This window comes from Balaenoptera acutorostrata, chromosome X (genome assembly GCF_949987535.1).
Source record: "Balaenoptera acutorostrata chromosome X, mBalAcu1.1, whole genome shotgun sequence".
Lineage (NCBI taxonomy): Eukaryota > Metazoa > Chordata > Mammalia > Artiodactyla > Balaenopteridae > Balaenoptera > Balaenoptera acutorostrata.
The window spans coordinates 89171255-89188793 of record NC_080085.1 but is presented as its reverse complement, the minus strand read 5'-3'; the positions used below and the strand labels follow the sequence as shown (position 1 = coordinate 89188793).

The 17539-nt window shown below is 40.4% G+C and overlaps 2 protein-coding genes across 3 annotated transcripts; one reads left to right on the top strand and one right to left on the bottom strand.

Annotated features, from left to right (window-relative positions):
* Positions 1–1804: 1804 nt before the first annotated feature.
* HNRNPH2 (heterogeneous nuclear ribonucleoprotein H2) lies at positions 1805–7669 on the bottom strand. 2 transcript variants are annotated; one of them, XM_007181436.2, is made up of 2 exons: positions 7538–7669; positions 1805–4101 (listed from the first exon to the last, which is right to left on the bottom strand). In XM_007181436.2, the coding sequence occupies exon 2, from the start codon at positions 4046–4048 to the stop codon at positions 2699–2701; it is 1350 nt and encodes a 449-aa protein (XP_007181498.1). In that variant the 5' UTR covers positions 4049–4101; positions 7538–7669; the 3' UTR covers positions 1805–2698. The 2 variants fall into 2 exon arrangements, with proteins under 2 accessions (XP_007181498.1, XP_007181499.1); XM_007181437.2 differs by having other exon boundaries at positions 7550–7669.
* A 146-nt stretch (positions 7670–7815) lies between these two features.
* GLA (galactosidase alpha) lies at positions 7816–16527 on the top strand. The gene is made up of 7 exons (XM_007181438.3): positions 7816–8189; positions 10952–11126; positions 12300–12477; positions 13047–13138; positions 14572–14733; positions 15183–15380; positions 15737–16527. The coding sequence occupies exons 1-7, from the start codon at positions 7984–7986 to the stop codon at positions 16001–16003; spliced, it is 1278 nt and encodes a 425-aa protein (XP_007181500.3). The 5' UTR covers positions 7816–7983; the 3' UTR covers positions 16004–16527.
* The last annotated feature ends 1012 nt before the right edge of the window (positions 16528–17539 follow it).

The following is a 17539-nucleotide window of genomic DNA, read 5'->3' as shown; positions in this document are numbered from 1 at the left end:
TCAAGCTCTGAACAGACCAAGGATTTCCAGGCTAGTCACGAGATCTACAAAAAGATCTATTGAAGTTCAGGTGCATCTGGTACTGACCTGAGGGCGTCCAGACCTGAAGGTCATTGAGAGGTGTTGTTAATGGCCACTATGATATGGGCAGAAGTGTAAGATAATCTCAGATGTCACATGTTTTCTAAGTTCTCATGGGAGGTGCAAGGTATTATAAATAGTCAAATGCAATTTATACTTTCATAGAAAGCTTAAACTACTTGTTACAGGAAAGTAAGAGGCAATCGGGAATCATGAAGGAAGCGGTTTCTTAGAGTTGCCATTTCAGGGTTTATAGGCCTGTAGCCATTAGAGAACTATGATGGATCAAAAAACATGGTCTTGAGACCTGCAGGATCATCAGATTCTCAAGCACCACCCCCAAACTACTGAATTTCAGAAACTCTAGGAGTGGGCCCCAGTAATCAATGTTTTAACAAGCCCCATAGATGATTCTGGTGCACACTAAAGTCTGAGAACCATTGGTTTAAAACAAGCTTTAAATGCCCCCTGAAAAACCTTGAATAGTGTTGAGACTATTAACGAATTCATGAAGGGAACTGAATTATTTCTATGATAACATAGGCCTACTTCTTTTAAACATATAAAGGTGTCTTAGATCTTCTAATTTATGGTTAAATGAAAGGAAGAGGATTATTTATTTGCCTTTAGTTCTTTGAATTTTGGAGCGTGCTGTCTTGATAAAGTACAATGTCTCCAGAGTAGCTCAATAGTCCTGTGGATGTGGTGAGGATAAACGTAGAAAAAAACAGAAAAATGCTCCATCTTAATATTAAGCTAAGGAACACAAATTAAAATAATAACGGGATACCACTTTTCAACTAACAAACTGGCCAAGATCAAGCAGAATAATGTGTTTCATTGAGCAGGCTATGGGGGAAAATTTTTTTTAAAAATACACTCCTAGAATCAAATAAATTGTCCATAGTAAAACAAACACAGAAACTACAACAAAATCCTTAAATACTCAAACCCCCATCAGTCTGAGTCCAAAGCACTGGCTAATTCATCTACACCAGTGCTGTCCACCAGAAACATAACACAAGCCACAGATGCATTTTTAAAAAAAATATTTGGATCTACTTCTTTTTATTTATTTTTTTATTTTACATATTTTTATTGACGCATAGTTGATTTACAATGCTGTGTTAGTTTCACGTGCACAGCACAGTGATTCAGTTCTTCTTTTTCAGATTCTTTTCTCTTATAGGTTATTACAAAATACTGAGTATAGTTCCCTGTGCTATACAGTAGTTCCTTGTTGGTTATCCATTTTATATATAGTAGTGTGTATATGTTAATCCCAACCTCCTAATTTATCCCTCCCCCACCCCTGTCCCCTTTGGTAACCGTAAGTTTGTTTTCTCTGTCTGTGGGTCTATTTCTGTTTTATAAATAAGTTCATTTATACACAGATGCAATTTTTAATCTCCTAGTAGTCTCATTAAAAAAGGTAAAAAGAAAAAAAAAAAATACACTCCTAGTGGAAACACAAAGTACCATAATCTTTCTGGCAATACAAATCAGAAGCCTTAAAAATGTGTGGACCTTTGACTAAGCAATTCCACCTCTAGGAATATATCTTAGAAATAATTAATGATATGTGCAATAATGTATTATAAAGATGCTAAGGTACATTTATAATAATTAAAAAATTAAAAACAATTTAAATTTCATTAGCACAGGAGTGTATAAAAGAAGTGGCTCATATGATAGAACATAATAAAAATCAAGCTATACAAGATTTTTCCAGTTTTCAAAAGGAAGATTTATTTAACAAGTTTCACTTAGTACAATACATCTAATGGAAATCACAATACAAGGAAAGATTTAAACCAAAGCCTCAGAACTTCATACAAACGACATGACCAAACTCCTAAAGTATTGGTATTACATCTCAAAATTGTCCCAGAGCGTTTTTTTAAAAAAAAAGTAAAAGTGTACACTCACGTGCCTTATAGGATATTAAACCGAAAAGCTAGAATTAACAAACATGCCAAATGTTTTCACTTTAAATCGTAGACACAGCTCCTATATTTGAGTTTTACAGAAAAGCATGTTTCTCAACATGCATCCAAAGTTTTCAATGTACTGTGGTATAAGAGCAACATTTAACATAAGTGAAATTGCTTTAACCTAAATACGCTTACTGCTTAGGTACACTCCTACAACATAACTAACTTGAGGAAAGCTGAAAGTTGTTTTAACAGTTATGGTCAATACTGAACTTTGTTATTACATCCTAGGTGAATGTTTCAGTGTTCAAAATTACTGAGCTTGAAGTTTTAAAACAATCTTGACTTCCACTTTACAGTAAGCATGAATCACAAGCCTGTAATGCGAAACCGTTAAACTTAATTTTTGTTTTCTTAAAAAAAAAGGAGAAAGCAAAAGGAAGAAAGAAAGAAAGAGAAAGAAAGAAAGAAAGAAAGAAAAAGAAAAAGAAAGGGAGGGAGGGAGAGAGAGGGAGAGAGGGAGGGAGGGAGGAAAAAGAAAAGGAAGCTAGCTGACCAAGAGTGATCAGAATCAGTATTTCCCATTTACCAATCATACTGGATATGCCTAACATCATTCCCATTCTAGTCAACTCCCATAAATGCACGGCTGTTATTTGTTGCTGTTGTTTAGTACTCCTTCTCTAAGCGAGGTTTGATTGATAGTCACTGGAGTTTTCCTGCAGAACTTGGTCATATCCACTCATACTGCTCTGACCACCATAACCACCTCCGTAACCACCACTCAGCTGCTGGCTAGCAGGACCTCCGTAACTAGACTGGTTGGATATGCCCATCCCTCCCATCATTTGGCTACCATAAGCACCACCACTTGCCCCTGCTGTAGAATTCAAAAAGAGCTCTACGTAGCTGTGATCATAAGCACCCCCACTTGTGCCTGCGGTAGAATTCAAGAAGAGCTCCACGTATCTGTGTTGCATGTTAGCTTTGTCTTTTGCCATAGCTGCCACAGCATCTTCATGAGTAGCAAATTCAACATCTGCCTCACCAGTAACTCTGCCATCGGGTCCAATTTCAATGTGTACTCTCATGGGGTTAAGAGGTGAGAAAAAATTGTAAATATCATTCTCAGTGGCTCTGTAAGGTAATCCCCTCATGTGTACACAGTGCCCTGTGGTGCTCTGAAAACTGGACCCACCATCTCCATATCTATGATCAGACATTCCTGAAAAACAGTAATTGAGGTCTCTTCCAAATCTATCAGACCCAAAGCCATACCCATCATTATAGCCACCATAGTCATCATAACCTCCATACCCTCCACCATAGGCACCCCGCCTCATCCTTTCAAACCCAGCCCCTCTGCCAATGCTATTATACCCCCTGCCAGCCCCTGGCCTATCATAGGGACCCGGCCGCTGCATAGCCATGAGCTTTCGAGGGGGATCGTAGTGGGTTCGCACTTCAGCTCGGCTACTCTTGAAGATTTCAATGTACCTGTGCCCTATTCTTTCCTTGTGTTTCTTTAAGGCCTTTTCAGCTATCTCCTGTGAAGCAAATTGCACAAAGGCCTCCCCTGTGCTCCGCCCCTGAAAGTCCACCGGCAGTGTCATCCCATTTGGCACAATTTCCAACCCAGAAAAGAACTGAACAATCTCTTCCTTGCTACAGCCAAATGGGAGTCCTCTAAGCCGGACGAAGCCATCATTGGCAGTATCAGGACTATTTGGACCTGTATGCTTCAACACCCAATCCATTTCAACACTGTTGGACTTGAACACTTCAACGTATCTGTGTCCCATGGTTTCTCTGTCCTTCTTCAGAGCCAATTTCACTTCATCTTCGGACTCAAGTTCGACAAACGCTTCACCACTTGGTCTGCCTTCTCTGGTGTAGATGAAACGAATACCTGATGTGCCATTTTGGATTTTGCAATCGGAGAAGAAGCGCATCACTTCATCAGCTGAGCAGGACCAGGGCAGGCCCCTGACCTTCACCACGAACCCCTCCCTGCCTTCTGTGCTCAGCATCATGGTGACTGTTGGGCTCTCGCTGGCAGGCTCGGTTCAGTGTAATTTCGGTGTAGCTGAAAAAAATTAAGACTAATTGTCATGGAAAAACGTTCACAATACAGTAAGGGAAAAAAGCAAACTATTAATAGAAAACTCATTTACGCTGATAGCTTTTTTGTAAAGGCATTTGTATAAACAAAAAGACTTCACCAAATTTCTAAGTCATTCATTCAACAACTATTTATTTGATACCTATTATGTGCTGGATACCATTAATGGTGGCTATTTCTGGGTGGTAAGATTATGGGAGCTTTCTGTTTCAGAGAATGTTTTCTTTGGCCATTTCTGTATGTTCTAAGTTTTCCACATTGATCATATATAAACACATAGTCAGAAAAGATATACAAAAGATGAAAAGATATACAAAGTGAATGGCAACAAAAACAGTGGAAGAGGTCAACAAATAAAATATGGTTATATCTGATTACATAAAAATGAAAAACTTCGTTACATCAAAAGTAAGATTAAACATAAAAGACAAACAATACACTTCAGAAGATACCTACAACAAATACTATCCTTATTATATAAAAAAACTCATACAAATTAATAAAATCACGGAAATATTAAGGCCAAAGAGATAAGTGGAAAAAAGACATTATAGAGCATTCACACCTTCACTTTACATTTTTCAGTTGCCAGGTCCAGTACTTGGCTCTGGCATACAAGGCTCAATAAGCCCAGAAAGGGCTTATGGTCCTACAGAGGCACTGTACATCTTTACTAAAGACAAAAAGGGCAAATAAACATTATCCCTGCTATGACATAATTCTGTGCAGGGTGAAAGGGTGTTATAAAGCAGGGACTGGTTGGTCAATTCTATCAGTGTAGAATAGTTAAATGAAAGGACTAACCGGCTCAGGGATCCACAAATTCTTAAAATTATGATGGAGCATAAAATAGAAGGAGGCAAGGCAAGAGATAAGGCTAGCTAGGTAGAGATCGATCCAGGAGGTCTTTTGAGACAGACAAAGGCTAAGGACGTTTTAAGGGTTTTAAACAGCGGACTGAGGGGAGGGGAGAGAGGGGAGGAAAGAGAAGAAGGAAAGTGAGGGGAGGAGAGTGAAGTAATCAGAACCTTTCAGAAAGGTCACCATGGCAACAGTGCGGCAGTCACAGAGGGGACTGGGGTGACACTAGCAAGAGCAGTTAGAACTCTGTCTCTTAGAGATATGTTAAGGGATCCACCTAAGGCAACAGCAGTTTAAAAAAAGGGGGGAGGAAAGATATGATCTACACATTCAAAGCAGTGGACTCTGTGGGACTTGGTAACAGATTAAATATACCGGCAATACAGATGTGAAGATACAGGAGAAGAGTCTGGGAAATGTTCAAACCTCATCAGTCATCAGAAATACAAGTTAAAACCAGAATTAACTGCCATTTTTCACCCATCAACATAGTGAAGTTAAGCAGGGAGGATAAGTCAATACTGATATTCAGGGTTCACAAACTAATATACTCCCAGAGGAGTGAAAGTTCATACAGTATCTCTGGAAAGCAATTTGGAAATATGTATCACGCCTTTTGATACAGTAAACCCACTTCCAGTTATGTGCCCTAAGGAGAGGATCTGAAATTCAGACAAAGATTTATGGAGCTATATATTCTCTGAAAGGTATTTTACTAAGAAAGATAAGATATTACACACTTTAAAAATTATAAAAAATATCTAATAACATGAGAAATTACTTATGCTATAATCTTAAGTGACCCAAGATCATAACTGTTTTATAATCTCAACTATGAAAAAGATATATGTTCACATATCCTTCGATCATGCTAGAATTCCTTCCAGGAATCTGGTCAACAGAAATACTCACAAATGTTCACTGCCACACTGTTAGTAATGGCAGAAAATTAGAAACCTAATTATCCATTAATAGGGGGGTGGCTGAGTGAATTATATTTTATCCTTAAAACAGAATGCTGTGCAGCTGTTTAAAAAAAAATCTGCCCTGACCTAGGAAGATTTCCAAAATATATTAAATGAAGGAACATGTAGAGTATGATCCTGCTTATTTTAAAATATAAGCAGGCACATATATATGCAAATTCACAGAAGTTCTGGAAGCATTTAAGTTGTTTTCTGAGAAAATGAGCACTGGCGGGTAGGAAGAGTGTAGTGGAATTTCACTTTTTACCCTATATACTTCTAAATAGTTTTAATTTTTAAAAATCACTGTAATTGGAATTTAAAAAACAATGTTACAAAAGTACATGCATGGGGAATATGTCACATGTTAATAGTGGCTACTCTAGGTGGTAGGTTTATAGCTTTCTCAACTTTCTCTTTCAATTTTTTGTGCATTCTTAATTTTCTATAGAGAGCAATCACTTTTATTTCAGCAAAAAAATAACAGAAAACAAGTTTAAATGTTTACTTTTCTGGGATTTAGTATAGCAAATTTGATAAAATTTTCTAATTTTGTATGTGCATGGCTTATCTGACATGGTCTGGGAACACTGGGCCTCTTGGAAAGTAAGTACAAAGTGTACTAACTGCCCTAAAACTACACTGAGGATTCAAGTCAACATTCACGAATTGCCTATTATGTGCCTGGAACACTGCACGTGCAGTGATAACAGTCTTCCTGTAGACCATCTCTAGGTCTGAGTGACAGATTAACGCCCTGGTTTTTGCTTGCCTTATCTCTTGGACGACCCATCCCATTTAATGTCCCTGCAGCCCTCTAGGCCTTAACATCCCCTCTGTGGTGGCAGGGAGGTTCTGCTTCATCACTGTGTCTCCTGGGAAGGCCACGAGGACTCTGTTGCCTGAAGTAGGAACCAGGATTCCACTTGTGAGTTAAGAATTTGTGCATTTATGTGTGTGTTATACACAGACGTTTTACAGACCAAAATGCTGAGTAGTTATCTCCGAGTGATGAATTACGTGTCTTTTTTAAAATTTATAGCATACTATTATTTTTCCAAAGTCAAAAACTGAACACGTAGATTGTTATAAGCCGAAAAATAAACGTTATTTAAATATTTAATTCAGTAAAAAAATTCATTGGGCGCCTCGGTCAGGCACGCAGCATTTGCCTAGATGTGCCTCCCCCTACAGACAGACAGACAGACAGACAATCAGGCACTGGAGACTGGGTGCCTGAATGGACGGACCAGCATTCAGGCCACTGGACTCAAGATCTGTTTTTCCTAATCCAGGGACGTGGTTTTCAAATGCTTTCCAGCTTACGGTTTCTCTTAAGGGTCCTTTGAGACCCGCCCAGACAGATAGATATACAAAAAACACAGACACAGTCACGAGCGTCCACCATTTCCCCACCAGGCGCAGCAAAGGCGGCTTCCCGGCACTGAGATGGGGGGAGGGGGGTGCGGGGGAGGGGAAAGCAGGGAACGAAAAAGGCGGAGGCGGCCCGCGGACCCCGCTTTGGTCTGCATCATCACCACCCCCGGGTCCCCGTTTCCCACCCACACACCAACCTCTAACGATACCGGATAATTTTCCTCTTTCTTCCCTCAAACGGCTTATAGCGAGACGGTAGACGACGACCAGAACTACTTCTGCTCACGTAAGCGTTTGGTCACGTGAGGAGCTACGTCATGTGAGATCTGGGTCACGTGAGCACCGCTCTGCTCTAACTCGGGATTATTAAAGTGCCGCACTTCCTTCTGGTACGAAAATAGGGCGGGTCGATATCCAGAAAGAGAGAGAGTGGTTGGTGGCGGCGCGTCTTCTATGATTGGTCATTGGTCCGCCTCTGGGAATAACCGTCCCAGTTGCCGGAGAAACAATCGGGTCAGGGCTTAATAACTCACCGGTGATTGGTGATGAGGACGAAAGCGGGTTCCCCGGGCCGCCTCTGCCTTTTTAGCTCTTAAGGTTAAATTTAAAAGCCCAGGTGACTCGTGGAAATCTGTGCTGCGTGATGACAGCGACAATGAAGCTGGTGAGCAGAGTCCGGCGGCTGGGCTGCGTGCTGGCCTTTTGCTTCCTGGCCTTGTTTCTCTGGGGGCTCCGTGTGGCCCGGGCCCTCGACAATGGCTTGGCGATGACCCCTACCATGGGCTGGCTGCACTGGGAGCGCTTCATGTGCAACGTGAACTGCCAAGAAGAGCCGGATTCCTGTGTCAGGTATCAGGGATATTGGATACCCGCTTCCCTTCGCCTTAACGTGTATTTGTCTGGCTGTGTTTGGAGGGGTGGGGGGTCTCAGCGAGAAAATTTGAGCCCGAGGGAGAGCTCCCCTGTTGCTGCTGCTTTTTTATCCCCAGCAGACTGCCCTGGATGGGGACTAGTCCTAAATTCTCTCCATGTGACCCCTCTTGGCGTGAGAGTCCGGCCAGCGACCTCTGCTTCTCCGCCTCTCTCTGATTGATCATCCAACTAAGGACTTTCTCCATTTACCATCCAGTTCCGTTCAGACCCTTATTGAGAGCTGCTGCTCAGTCTCTGCTGGGTACTAGCAGTGAGGACAGCTGTGGTGAATAGGAGAGACAGAGGACTAAGACGCGTGCCGTTTCTTCTCCTTTTGGGGTCACGGGTTCCTTGGCTGTAACTGGAGGGAATTTAGAGTGACCATGGAGTCTCTGAGATCTCCCCACCCCGTAGCCCTTGGGTATGGCGTGTGCTTGGAAGGTTGAAGTGGAGGATCTTTATCTGTGGAAGGTGGATAAGACAGGTATTGATCCTTTCTGACCCACACATCCCTCGTCTGTAAATTGGGAAAACAGCTCATCTCAGGGAACGACTCTGAGGATAGGTAAAATAGTTCTTATCTCACACAGGTTGACTTTCAATTAGATAACCCATTTAAAGGAGAAAGTACAATGCAGTACCAGACTCCTCAATTAGGCATATAGAAGAAATGTTCTTAACCTGGAATCCATGGGAAAATTAATGCAAATCTGCAAATATGAGTATGTATGTTTTTCTGAAGAGAGGACCTTGAGCTTTGTTCACATTCTCAAAGGGATCCGTGACCTAGAAACAGTTAAGAATCACTGATAGATATTGTTTAAAACATAATAAAGACACCCTTGGTGCAAAGACCCCTCTGTAAGCAGCGGTCATGGTAACATCCCAGTGGCCATAAGTTATTCCTATGAATGTCTTTACAGATGAAGTCAGGATGTTGGTCAAACATGACAGAATTAATTGGCTTGCTAAGTTTCAGACTAAATCCATCCATCGTGACCCTGGGGTAAATTATGGCCATCACATATTTCTTTCTTTGTCTCTTCCTTGTTTCCTAAGTGGTGGTTGTCTTATTTTTGTATTTGATTGTAAAATTAATGCATGATCATGGCAAAAATTGTAGATGGTAAAGAAGAGTATAATAAAAATAAAGATTCCCCTCATTCCACCACCCAGAAATAATCATGGTTAAAATGTTAATATACGACCTTTCAATTTTTTTCTATGTAAATAAAAACAGATTTCTTTTTAAAGTGATTTTCAATAAAAACGAGATCACGTTTATGTTGTGAGCAGTTAACCGCAAGACTCTGAAGTCTGCCTGCCTGGGTTCAAATTCTAGCTTATTATTACTTAGCCAGGTGATCTTGGGCAAACTAATTACCCTTTCTAAATTAAAGAGTGAGTGCCTGGCACAGAATAAGAGCTTTAAAAGTTAAATTGGCTCTTTGCGTGGTTTCTTTTCTGCACTTTGTTAGTTCCCTATTTTCCATCTGGTATGTTTGGGGTTCTTTTTGTTTGTTTACGTTTTGGTTTTTCTTTGTTTTTGGTCTATCATATGTTGTGAATACAGTGGTTCTTTTTTTCTTTTCTTTTTTTTTTTTTTTAAAGCCACGCTGCACGGCTTGTGGGATCTTAGTTCCCTGACCAGGGATCGAACCTGGGCCCTCAACAGTGAAAGCGCGGAGTCCTAACCACTGGACCACCAGGGAATTCCCAATACAGTGGTTCTTGCTGTATTTTGGTTTTGATATTTATGTATCAAACATCAGGTTTTCCCTTTATTATTTCTGGCTCCGGCATCATGCAGAGAAAGTTCTTTCCTACCTGAAGATAACATAGTCATGTATATTTTGTACTAGTATTTTTATGTGTTTTTAAAGTATCTAAATCTTTAATCCATCTGGACTTTATTCTCCTGTAAGCAATACTACATTTAATATATACTAAATTTCATGGTATCAAATGGCTGGAAGGATCTCTTTCTGAACTTTCTCTTTGATTACATTGATCTGTGTATTCTAATGCTAATGGTACTACACTAGCTTCATTTATCTTTTGTAGACTGTTCACCTGTTTAATCTTTGAGGTGAACTTTTTGAGTCATGTTGCGAAGTTCCTTAAAAAGTCCTTTGGGGATTTGTCCAGGGTTTTATTAAATGTCTAGAAGTGTATAGGGAGAATTACCTTTTTTTTAGTATTGAGTTTTCCTATTCAAGAGCAAAATAATGTCTCTCCATTTATTCAAATAATTTGGGAACATCACAGTTTTATTCAGATGAGCCCTGCACATAATTTTAAAATTACCTCTAGGTATTTTAGGTTTTATCTGTTGCTTTTTTGGTTTCTCTTGTGAATGGTGTCTTTTTCTCTGAATAGGTCATTGCTGATATCTAAAGAAGCTGTTGATTATGTTAACTTTGTAGTTTTACTTTAGTGAACTGTCTTCTTAATTCTAATAGCCTTTTCAATTTCATGTATTTCTCATTCCTCTTTTAATTGTTTGGCGTTCTTAGGGTAGAGGGGAAAGGAGTGAGAAGAAAAAGGGCCTAGTCCATTTTACCTTGCATTGGTTGTGATTACTACCAAATTATTACTGGGTTGAAAAATAAATTGCAAAACCCCAAGATGCTTAACAAATAGGAGTACCCAAGCATTTGTTTAATGAATTGTAATGATTCTTGGAATTTCTCTTTCAGTGAGAAGCTCTTTCTGCAGATAGCTGAGATCATGGCCTCAGATGGCTGGAAGGACGTAGGCTATGAGTACCTCTGCATTGATGACTGTTGGATGGCTCCCGAAAGAGATTCAGAAGGCAGACTTCAGGCAGACTCTAAACGCTTTCCTGGTGGGATCCGCCGCCTCGCTAATTATGTGAGTTTATAGATATTTCTCTTTTTCATTCAGGAGACTATAAGCACTTCTGTACCTAAGCTTGCTCAGAAACACTTAGAAAGTAAAATAGCTGCTGTTATCCAAACAATGAATTCTAAGGCTTATCAGGTGGAACTTTCATCCCATCAGCAGATCTGTGTTTTGCAATAGTTCTTGAGGCCCATCTTGAAGAAGTTCTCCTTTTGCAGAAACCGGTGAATTCTCTAGGAGGAAAAAGGAACTTGGTTCTTGACGTGTGTGCATGTATTTCCATATAAGCTTTGAGCAGCTATCACAGTTGTACTATAAACTAGAGTTTTAGAAGATAGAAGGGATATATTCTGGAGATTGTTAAAGAGTAATAGAGCTGGACACTAGTTAAAGGCAGTGAAGAGAGATACTGAGTACAATTCAGTACTACTGCAATGGGGGGAAGAGCCAAGCTCAGTCCCAAATCCACCAAAGAGGAGTGGGGTTTTATAGCCAACGAGCAGATTGTGGGGGTCAGTGGATGGAAAATTACTAAGATGAGACATCAGGAGGAGGGGAATTCTTGCTAAAGGCAGGCTGAGGACTTAGACATCAAGGGTGGGGCATAAGGAATTTGATCAGATATCAAAAGGTGGGGAGATGACTTCGCAGGATTCTTGCTAAAACTGGACACGGAAGACCAAGGTAGAGGCCTACGTGAGAAGAGGTTTCAGAGGGGCCTAAGGTTTGGTCAAGGAGAGAGTCTTTGTCCAGATAAATCTATCATTGACCTGAAAAGGTAACTTTTAAGATCCCATCAGAGCCCACGCAGCGCAACAAAGAGTAGCCCCTGCTCGCCACAACTAGGGAAAGCCCATGCGCAGCAACAAAGACCCAACACAGCCAAAAATAAATAAATAAATTTATAAAAAAAAAAGATCCCATCAGAGGAAGATTAGAGCAACTGACAACTTTCCCTTCAGTTCTATGCTATAGTTACATGTATAGTTTGAACTCAGCAGAATTGGAGACTTTGCTCTTTATCTTCCAACAAACTCATCTGGATAATTTTGGGGGTTTTGCGATGGGGGCAAAGCCCCCCAGTACCTGGTGAAGTGTACTGGTCTCTGCCTCCAGCCTGGAGTGGTTCTCTCTACTTCATGATTGCCCTTCTACTGAGGTGACTCTTTTCTCTCATTTCAGGTCCATAGCAAAGGACTGAAGCTAGGGATTTATGCAGATGTTGGAAATAAAACCTGCGCAGGCTTCCCTGGGAGTTTTGGATACTATGACATTGATGCCGAGACCTTTGCTGACTGGGGAGTAGATCTGCTAAAATTTGACGGTTGTTACTGTGACAGTATAAAACATTTGGCAGATGGTATGTTTCATTCAAAAGATTTAGCCATGAGCAAAGGGCAGAACTTTGAGGCCAAGGTAGCTGAGCATCCAAAGAACTAATCCTCGCGTTGGAAATCCCAGTCACAATACTGGAAATAATTATTCTCAATGTGCCAGAGCTCCTGCCTCTTCTCTTCTTGCAGTTTGTCCATGCATTTGTTCATTCACGCATGTAAAATCCATGTGTGCCTAACCACAGCTAATACCGTGCACTTTTAATTCAAGAGGGCTCTGAGTTAATTACAAATAGTAATTGTAACTCTCCATCCATCACTTGGAAGAGCATCCAGAATGTCAAACAGTCACAGAGAGAGGAGCATCTTCATTCCTGCCTCTCCTCAATATATGCACCATCCCACACTGTCTCCTTGGAACAATCCCAGCAGTCTGTGCAGTACTACACACAGTGTAAGCACAGAGCAGTCACCTGTCTCTGCTGCTGGTTTAAAATATGAACATGGCCCTTCCAGGCAGCCTCTTTTAAAAATATACAGCCCCAGCTGGAAATTCCCTTCTTTCCCTTATTTTACACATTGTTTTCTCATACAGGTTATAAGCACATGTCCTTGGCCCTGAACAGGACTGGCAGAAGCATTGTGTACTCCTGTGAGTGGCCCCTTTATATGTGGCCCATTTTTAAGGTGAGCTAGTGAGCGCAGAATCCAACAGAGCCTTGCTGATAGATATTCAGAACTCAAGAACAAATGAGATGAAGGTCCCTGTCAAAGTCCAACCTTACTTAACACTCTCATCCTACCATCTCTCCCAGGATCCACCCACTTCTCACCATCCCCACTGCTATAATTGGAGACTAAGCTACCATCAATTGGGAAGCCAGTCATCTTTGATTCTTCCTTTTGTCTCACGGTTCCCAACCTATCCACCAGCAATCCTCTTAGTACTATCTACAAACTATATCCTGAATCAGCCCACTTCATTCTTTATCATGTTAACCTATTCAGTTTCCTTCTAAGGGCTTAGCACTATATGGAATTATTTGTTGATTTGCCTATTGTCTGTCTCCTCCATTAGAATGTAAGCTCCAGGAGGGCAGGGACCTTGTCTGACTTTATCACTGTATCCCTACCATATGGTAAGTGTTGAATAATTATTTATGGAATGAATCCCTGTTGTCTCCTTCTAATCTCTGCAAAATTCTCTCACCTCTTTCTCAACATCTTAAACCTCAGATATCCCACCTGCCTATCTACAAACTTTTATTCATTCCTTCAACAAATTATATGCCTAGGATTCAAATTGCCTTATCATATGCTTGCCGAGTCCTGTGTAATTTGCAGCTTTTACTTATTAAAATCATTTTAGTTATTTTTTATTGAAGTATAGTTGATTTACAATATTATATTAGGAGATCGTTGTATTTATTTCTGATTATAAAAGTAATACATGTTCATTTTGGAAAAGTTTGAAAATACAGTGAAGTGTGAAAAAATTAAAATCTTCCATAATCCCAGTACAGTGGTCCCCCCATCCATGGTTTTGCTTTCTGCAGTTTCAGTTACCCACTGTCAAGTGCAATATGAAAATATTAAATGGAAAATTCCATAAATAAACAATCCATAAGTTTTAAATTGCACACCATTCTGAGTAGCGTGATAAAATCTCGCACCATCCCACTCCATCCCGCCTGGGACATGAATCATCCTTTTGTCCAGCGTATGCATGCTGTGTACACTACCCACCCGTTAGTACCTGTATAGGAAAAAACGTAGTATATATACAGTTTGGTACTATCTGTGGTTCCAGGCATCCACTGGGGGTCTTGGAATGTATCTCCTGCAGATAAGGGGGGACTACTGTACCTAGTTACCGTTTGGTAAATTTCCAGCAAGAACAATGTTAAAGCCATTTTAAGTAAGATTTTAAGTTATATAGCCTACTTCTGAAGCAAACTTCTTACAACGAAATTCCATTATAATAAGGATTTAGCTCTCCTCATGGAGACCTTTAATCTGTAAACTAAAGAGGCTACGAGAGCCTTTTTTAAACATGATTGTTTTCATATCACAAGAATATTAGTAGAAAGTAAACAGAAGAGTTATCTCTGTTTTCACAGCCCAATTACACAGAAATCCGAGAGTACTGCAATCACTGGAGAAACTTTGCTGATGTTTATGATTCTTGGCAAAGTATAAGGAGTATCTTGGACTGGACAACTTCTAACCAGGAGAGGATTGTTCCTGTCGCAGGACCAGGAGGTTGGAATGATCCAGATATGGTAAGAACCTGAGCCCTCCTGTTCAAGCCCCTGCAGTGGACCTGTTTCCTACTTGACACTCAAGATAAATCAGAAGGGAGAAGTTCCTGGGAGCAGGCTTTATGTGAGAGTACTCAGAGCAGGGTGCCCTGGAAGGTGACTTGTCTGTATGTCTAGGCAACTTTAAGAATGTTTTGTCTTATCTCACTTGAATTCTTTTTTTAAAAATCTATTTATTTATTTATTATTTATTTGGTTGTGCCAGGTCTTAGTTGCAGCAGGTGGGCTCCTTAGTTGCAGCTTGCAGGCTCCTTAGTTGTGGCAGGATGGCTCCTTAGTTGTGGCATGCATGTGGGATCTAGTTCCCTGACCAGGGATCGAACCCAGGCCCCCTGCGTTGGGAGTGTGGAGTCTTAACCACTGCGCCACCAGGGAAGTCCCTCACTTGAATTCTTCATTCTTTGTCCCAGTTGGTGATTGGCAACTTTGGCCTCAGCCGGGATCAGCAAATAACTCAGATGGCCCTCTGGGCTATCATGGCAGCTCCATTACTCATGTCGAATGATCTCCGACACATCAGCCTTGAAGCCAAAGCCCTTCTTCAGGATAAGGATGTAATTGCCATCAACCAGGACCCCTTGGGCAAGCAGGGGTACCGGCTTAGAAAGGTACAATAAATAATGTTCTATGGGAAAAACTAGGAATTGGCCAGGAACATCTTCTCCTGCCTTCTAGTTTACAGTTCATCCAAATGTTTATTTGGGGTGTGTATTTTAAGATGGTTTAACATCCAAGTACCAAGTTTGTCTTGCACCTAAATCTGTTACATTGGAGGATCTGCACTGATATTTTGAGAATGTATTTTTTAATCTTGATATCATAATCAGTAATGAGGCTCCCTTGTGCTAATTTTTCCTAGAAGTGCTCGATAGTTCTGATTATAAGACTTAATGCCACAACTAACAAGGCAGCTTATTGCTAGTTTATCAAGCTATCACACCTATTTTCTTGGCTTACTTTTCAGGAGGACAATTTTGAGGTGTGGGAACGCCCTCTCTCTAACTTAGCCTGGGCTGTGGCTATGGTAAACCTGCAGGAGATTGGTGGACCTCGTTCTTACACCATCTCTCTTACTTCCCTGGGTCAAGGACTGGCCTGTAATCCTGACTGCCTGATCACGCAGCTCCTCCCTGTGAAGAGGAAGCTTGGGTTTTATGAATGGACTTCAAGTTTAAAAACTCAAATAAATCCCACAGGCACTGTTTTGCTTAGGCTAGAAAGAGCAAGCTAGACTGCATTAAAAAGCTTCCTTTAAAATGTATTATTTTGTTGCCAAAGTGACTAGCCACTTTTGTCCACCTTCAGCTGTTCTTATTTCCTTGAGTAAGTTTCTACACTTGAGCTTTTTGATTACTACTTCTAAAGCTATCTGGAGAACATTTTGGGGAAAAGCCTCTGAACCTAATGTAAACTGCTGAGAAATAATAGCTTAATAATATAATAAGTAAAATAATAATTTACAGACATACCTCATGTCATTGCACTTCACAAATACCGTGGGGTTTTTTTTGGTTTTGGGGTTTTTTTTACAAATTGAAGGTTTGTGGCAACCCTGCGTGTATCTCAAGTCTACTGGCCCTATTTTTCCAACAGCATTTGTTCATTTCGTCTCTGTGTCACATTTTGGTAATTCCTGCAATATCTCAAATTTTTCATTATTATATTTATCATGGTGATCGCGATGTTACTACTGCAAAAAAAATTGTTTCTCTGAAGGCTTAGATGATGGCTAGCAATAAAGTATTTTTAAATTAAGGTGTATACATTGTTTTTTTAAGACATAATGCTATTGCAAACTTTAATAGATTACAATATAGTTTGAACGTAAGTTTTATATGTACTGGAAAACCAAAAAATTGGTGACTACCTTTATTGGAACCAGACCCGCAATATCTGTTGCCTGTATTGGAACTATGTGCCAGGCACTATTCTAGATGCATAAGGTGTAGTGACTCATTTTTATCCTCCCAACAACCTTGATGTAGGTACTTAATCACTGTAAATTACAGCCAGGATTTAAACCCAGGCTTTTAACCCTTACACTGCCACCTACTGAGGTACTAATACTTGGATGGCACTGATTATAACCTTGGCCTAAAGGGAAGATTAAAAACTACTTCCTCAGTTGAAGGGCAAAAAAATACCCCAACAGGAATAACCTTCATAAATGGACAATTTAGAGGCAACCCAACAGACGACATTACTAAATTTTTATGGAAGAATCTTGCCAAGAAAGGCACCACCTAGGTTTCCAAGTCCAAGTTGTTTGCAGTCTAGATCCAACAAATGCAATTGGCTTACTTTCACCAACAATAGTTGATACATTATGACCTAAAATACTAAACCTCTGGCCAGGAGACCCCTTCCACTTTAAGATGAATTGCCTTATCTCTTGAGGTTCCGTGATGAGGCAGTGAACTTCAGACTGGCATATGGAGGAATGAGTCATTGAGGCAATTTCCAGATACTCTAATTCCTTGCTTTTCCTCCAATTGGTTTACCTGAGGACCAACCTGCAGTCAATGCTTCAGGCCTGCTCCTTCCCCACCTCCCCTTTTACTATCACCCTTCTCCCACATAAGCAAACAAAGGTGTATTCATCTCACCCATCCAGAATGCAGGACAGTACAAAAGCTAACAGGGCACAAAAGGCCCACTCAAAATACAAAGTGCATGTTGTTGTAACAATCCCTTTGCCTGTCAGGTGATTACCAATTATTTTCAATAAAATTGGAGGACTAAGCATTGTCAGTTATAAAAATTGGAA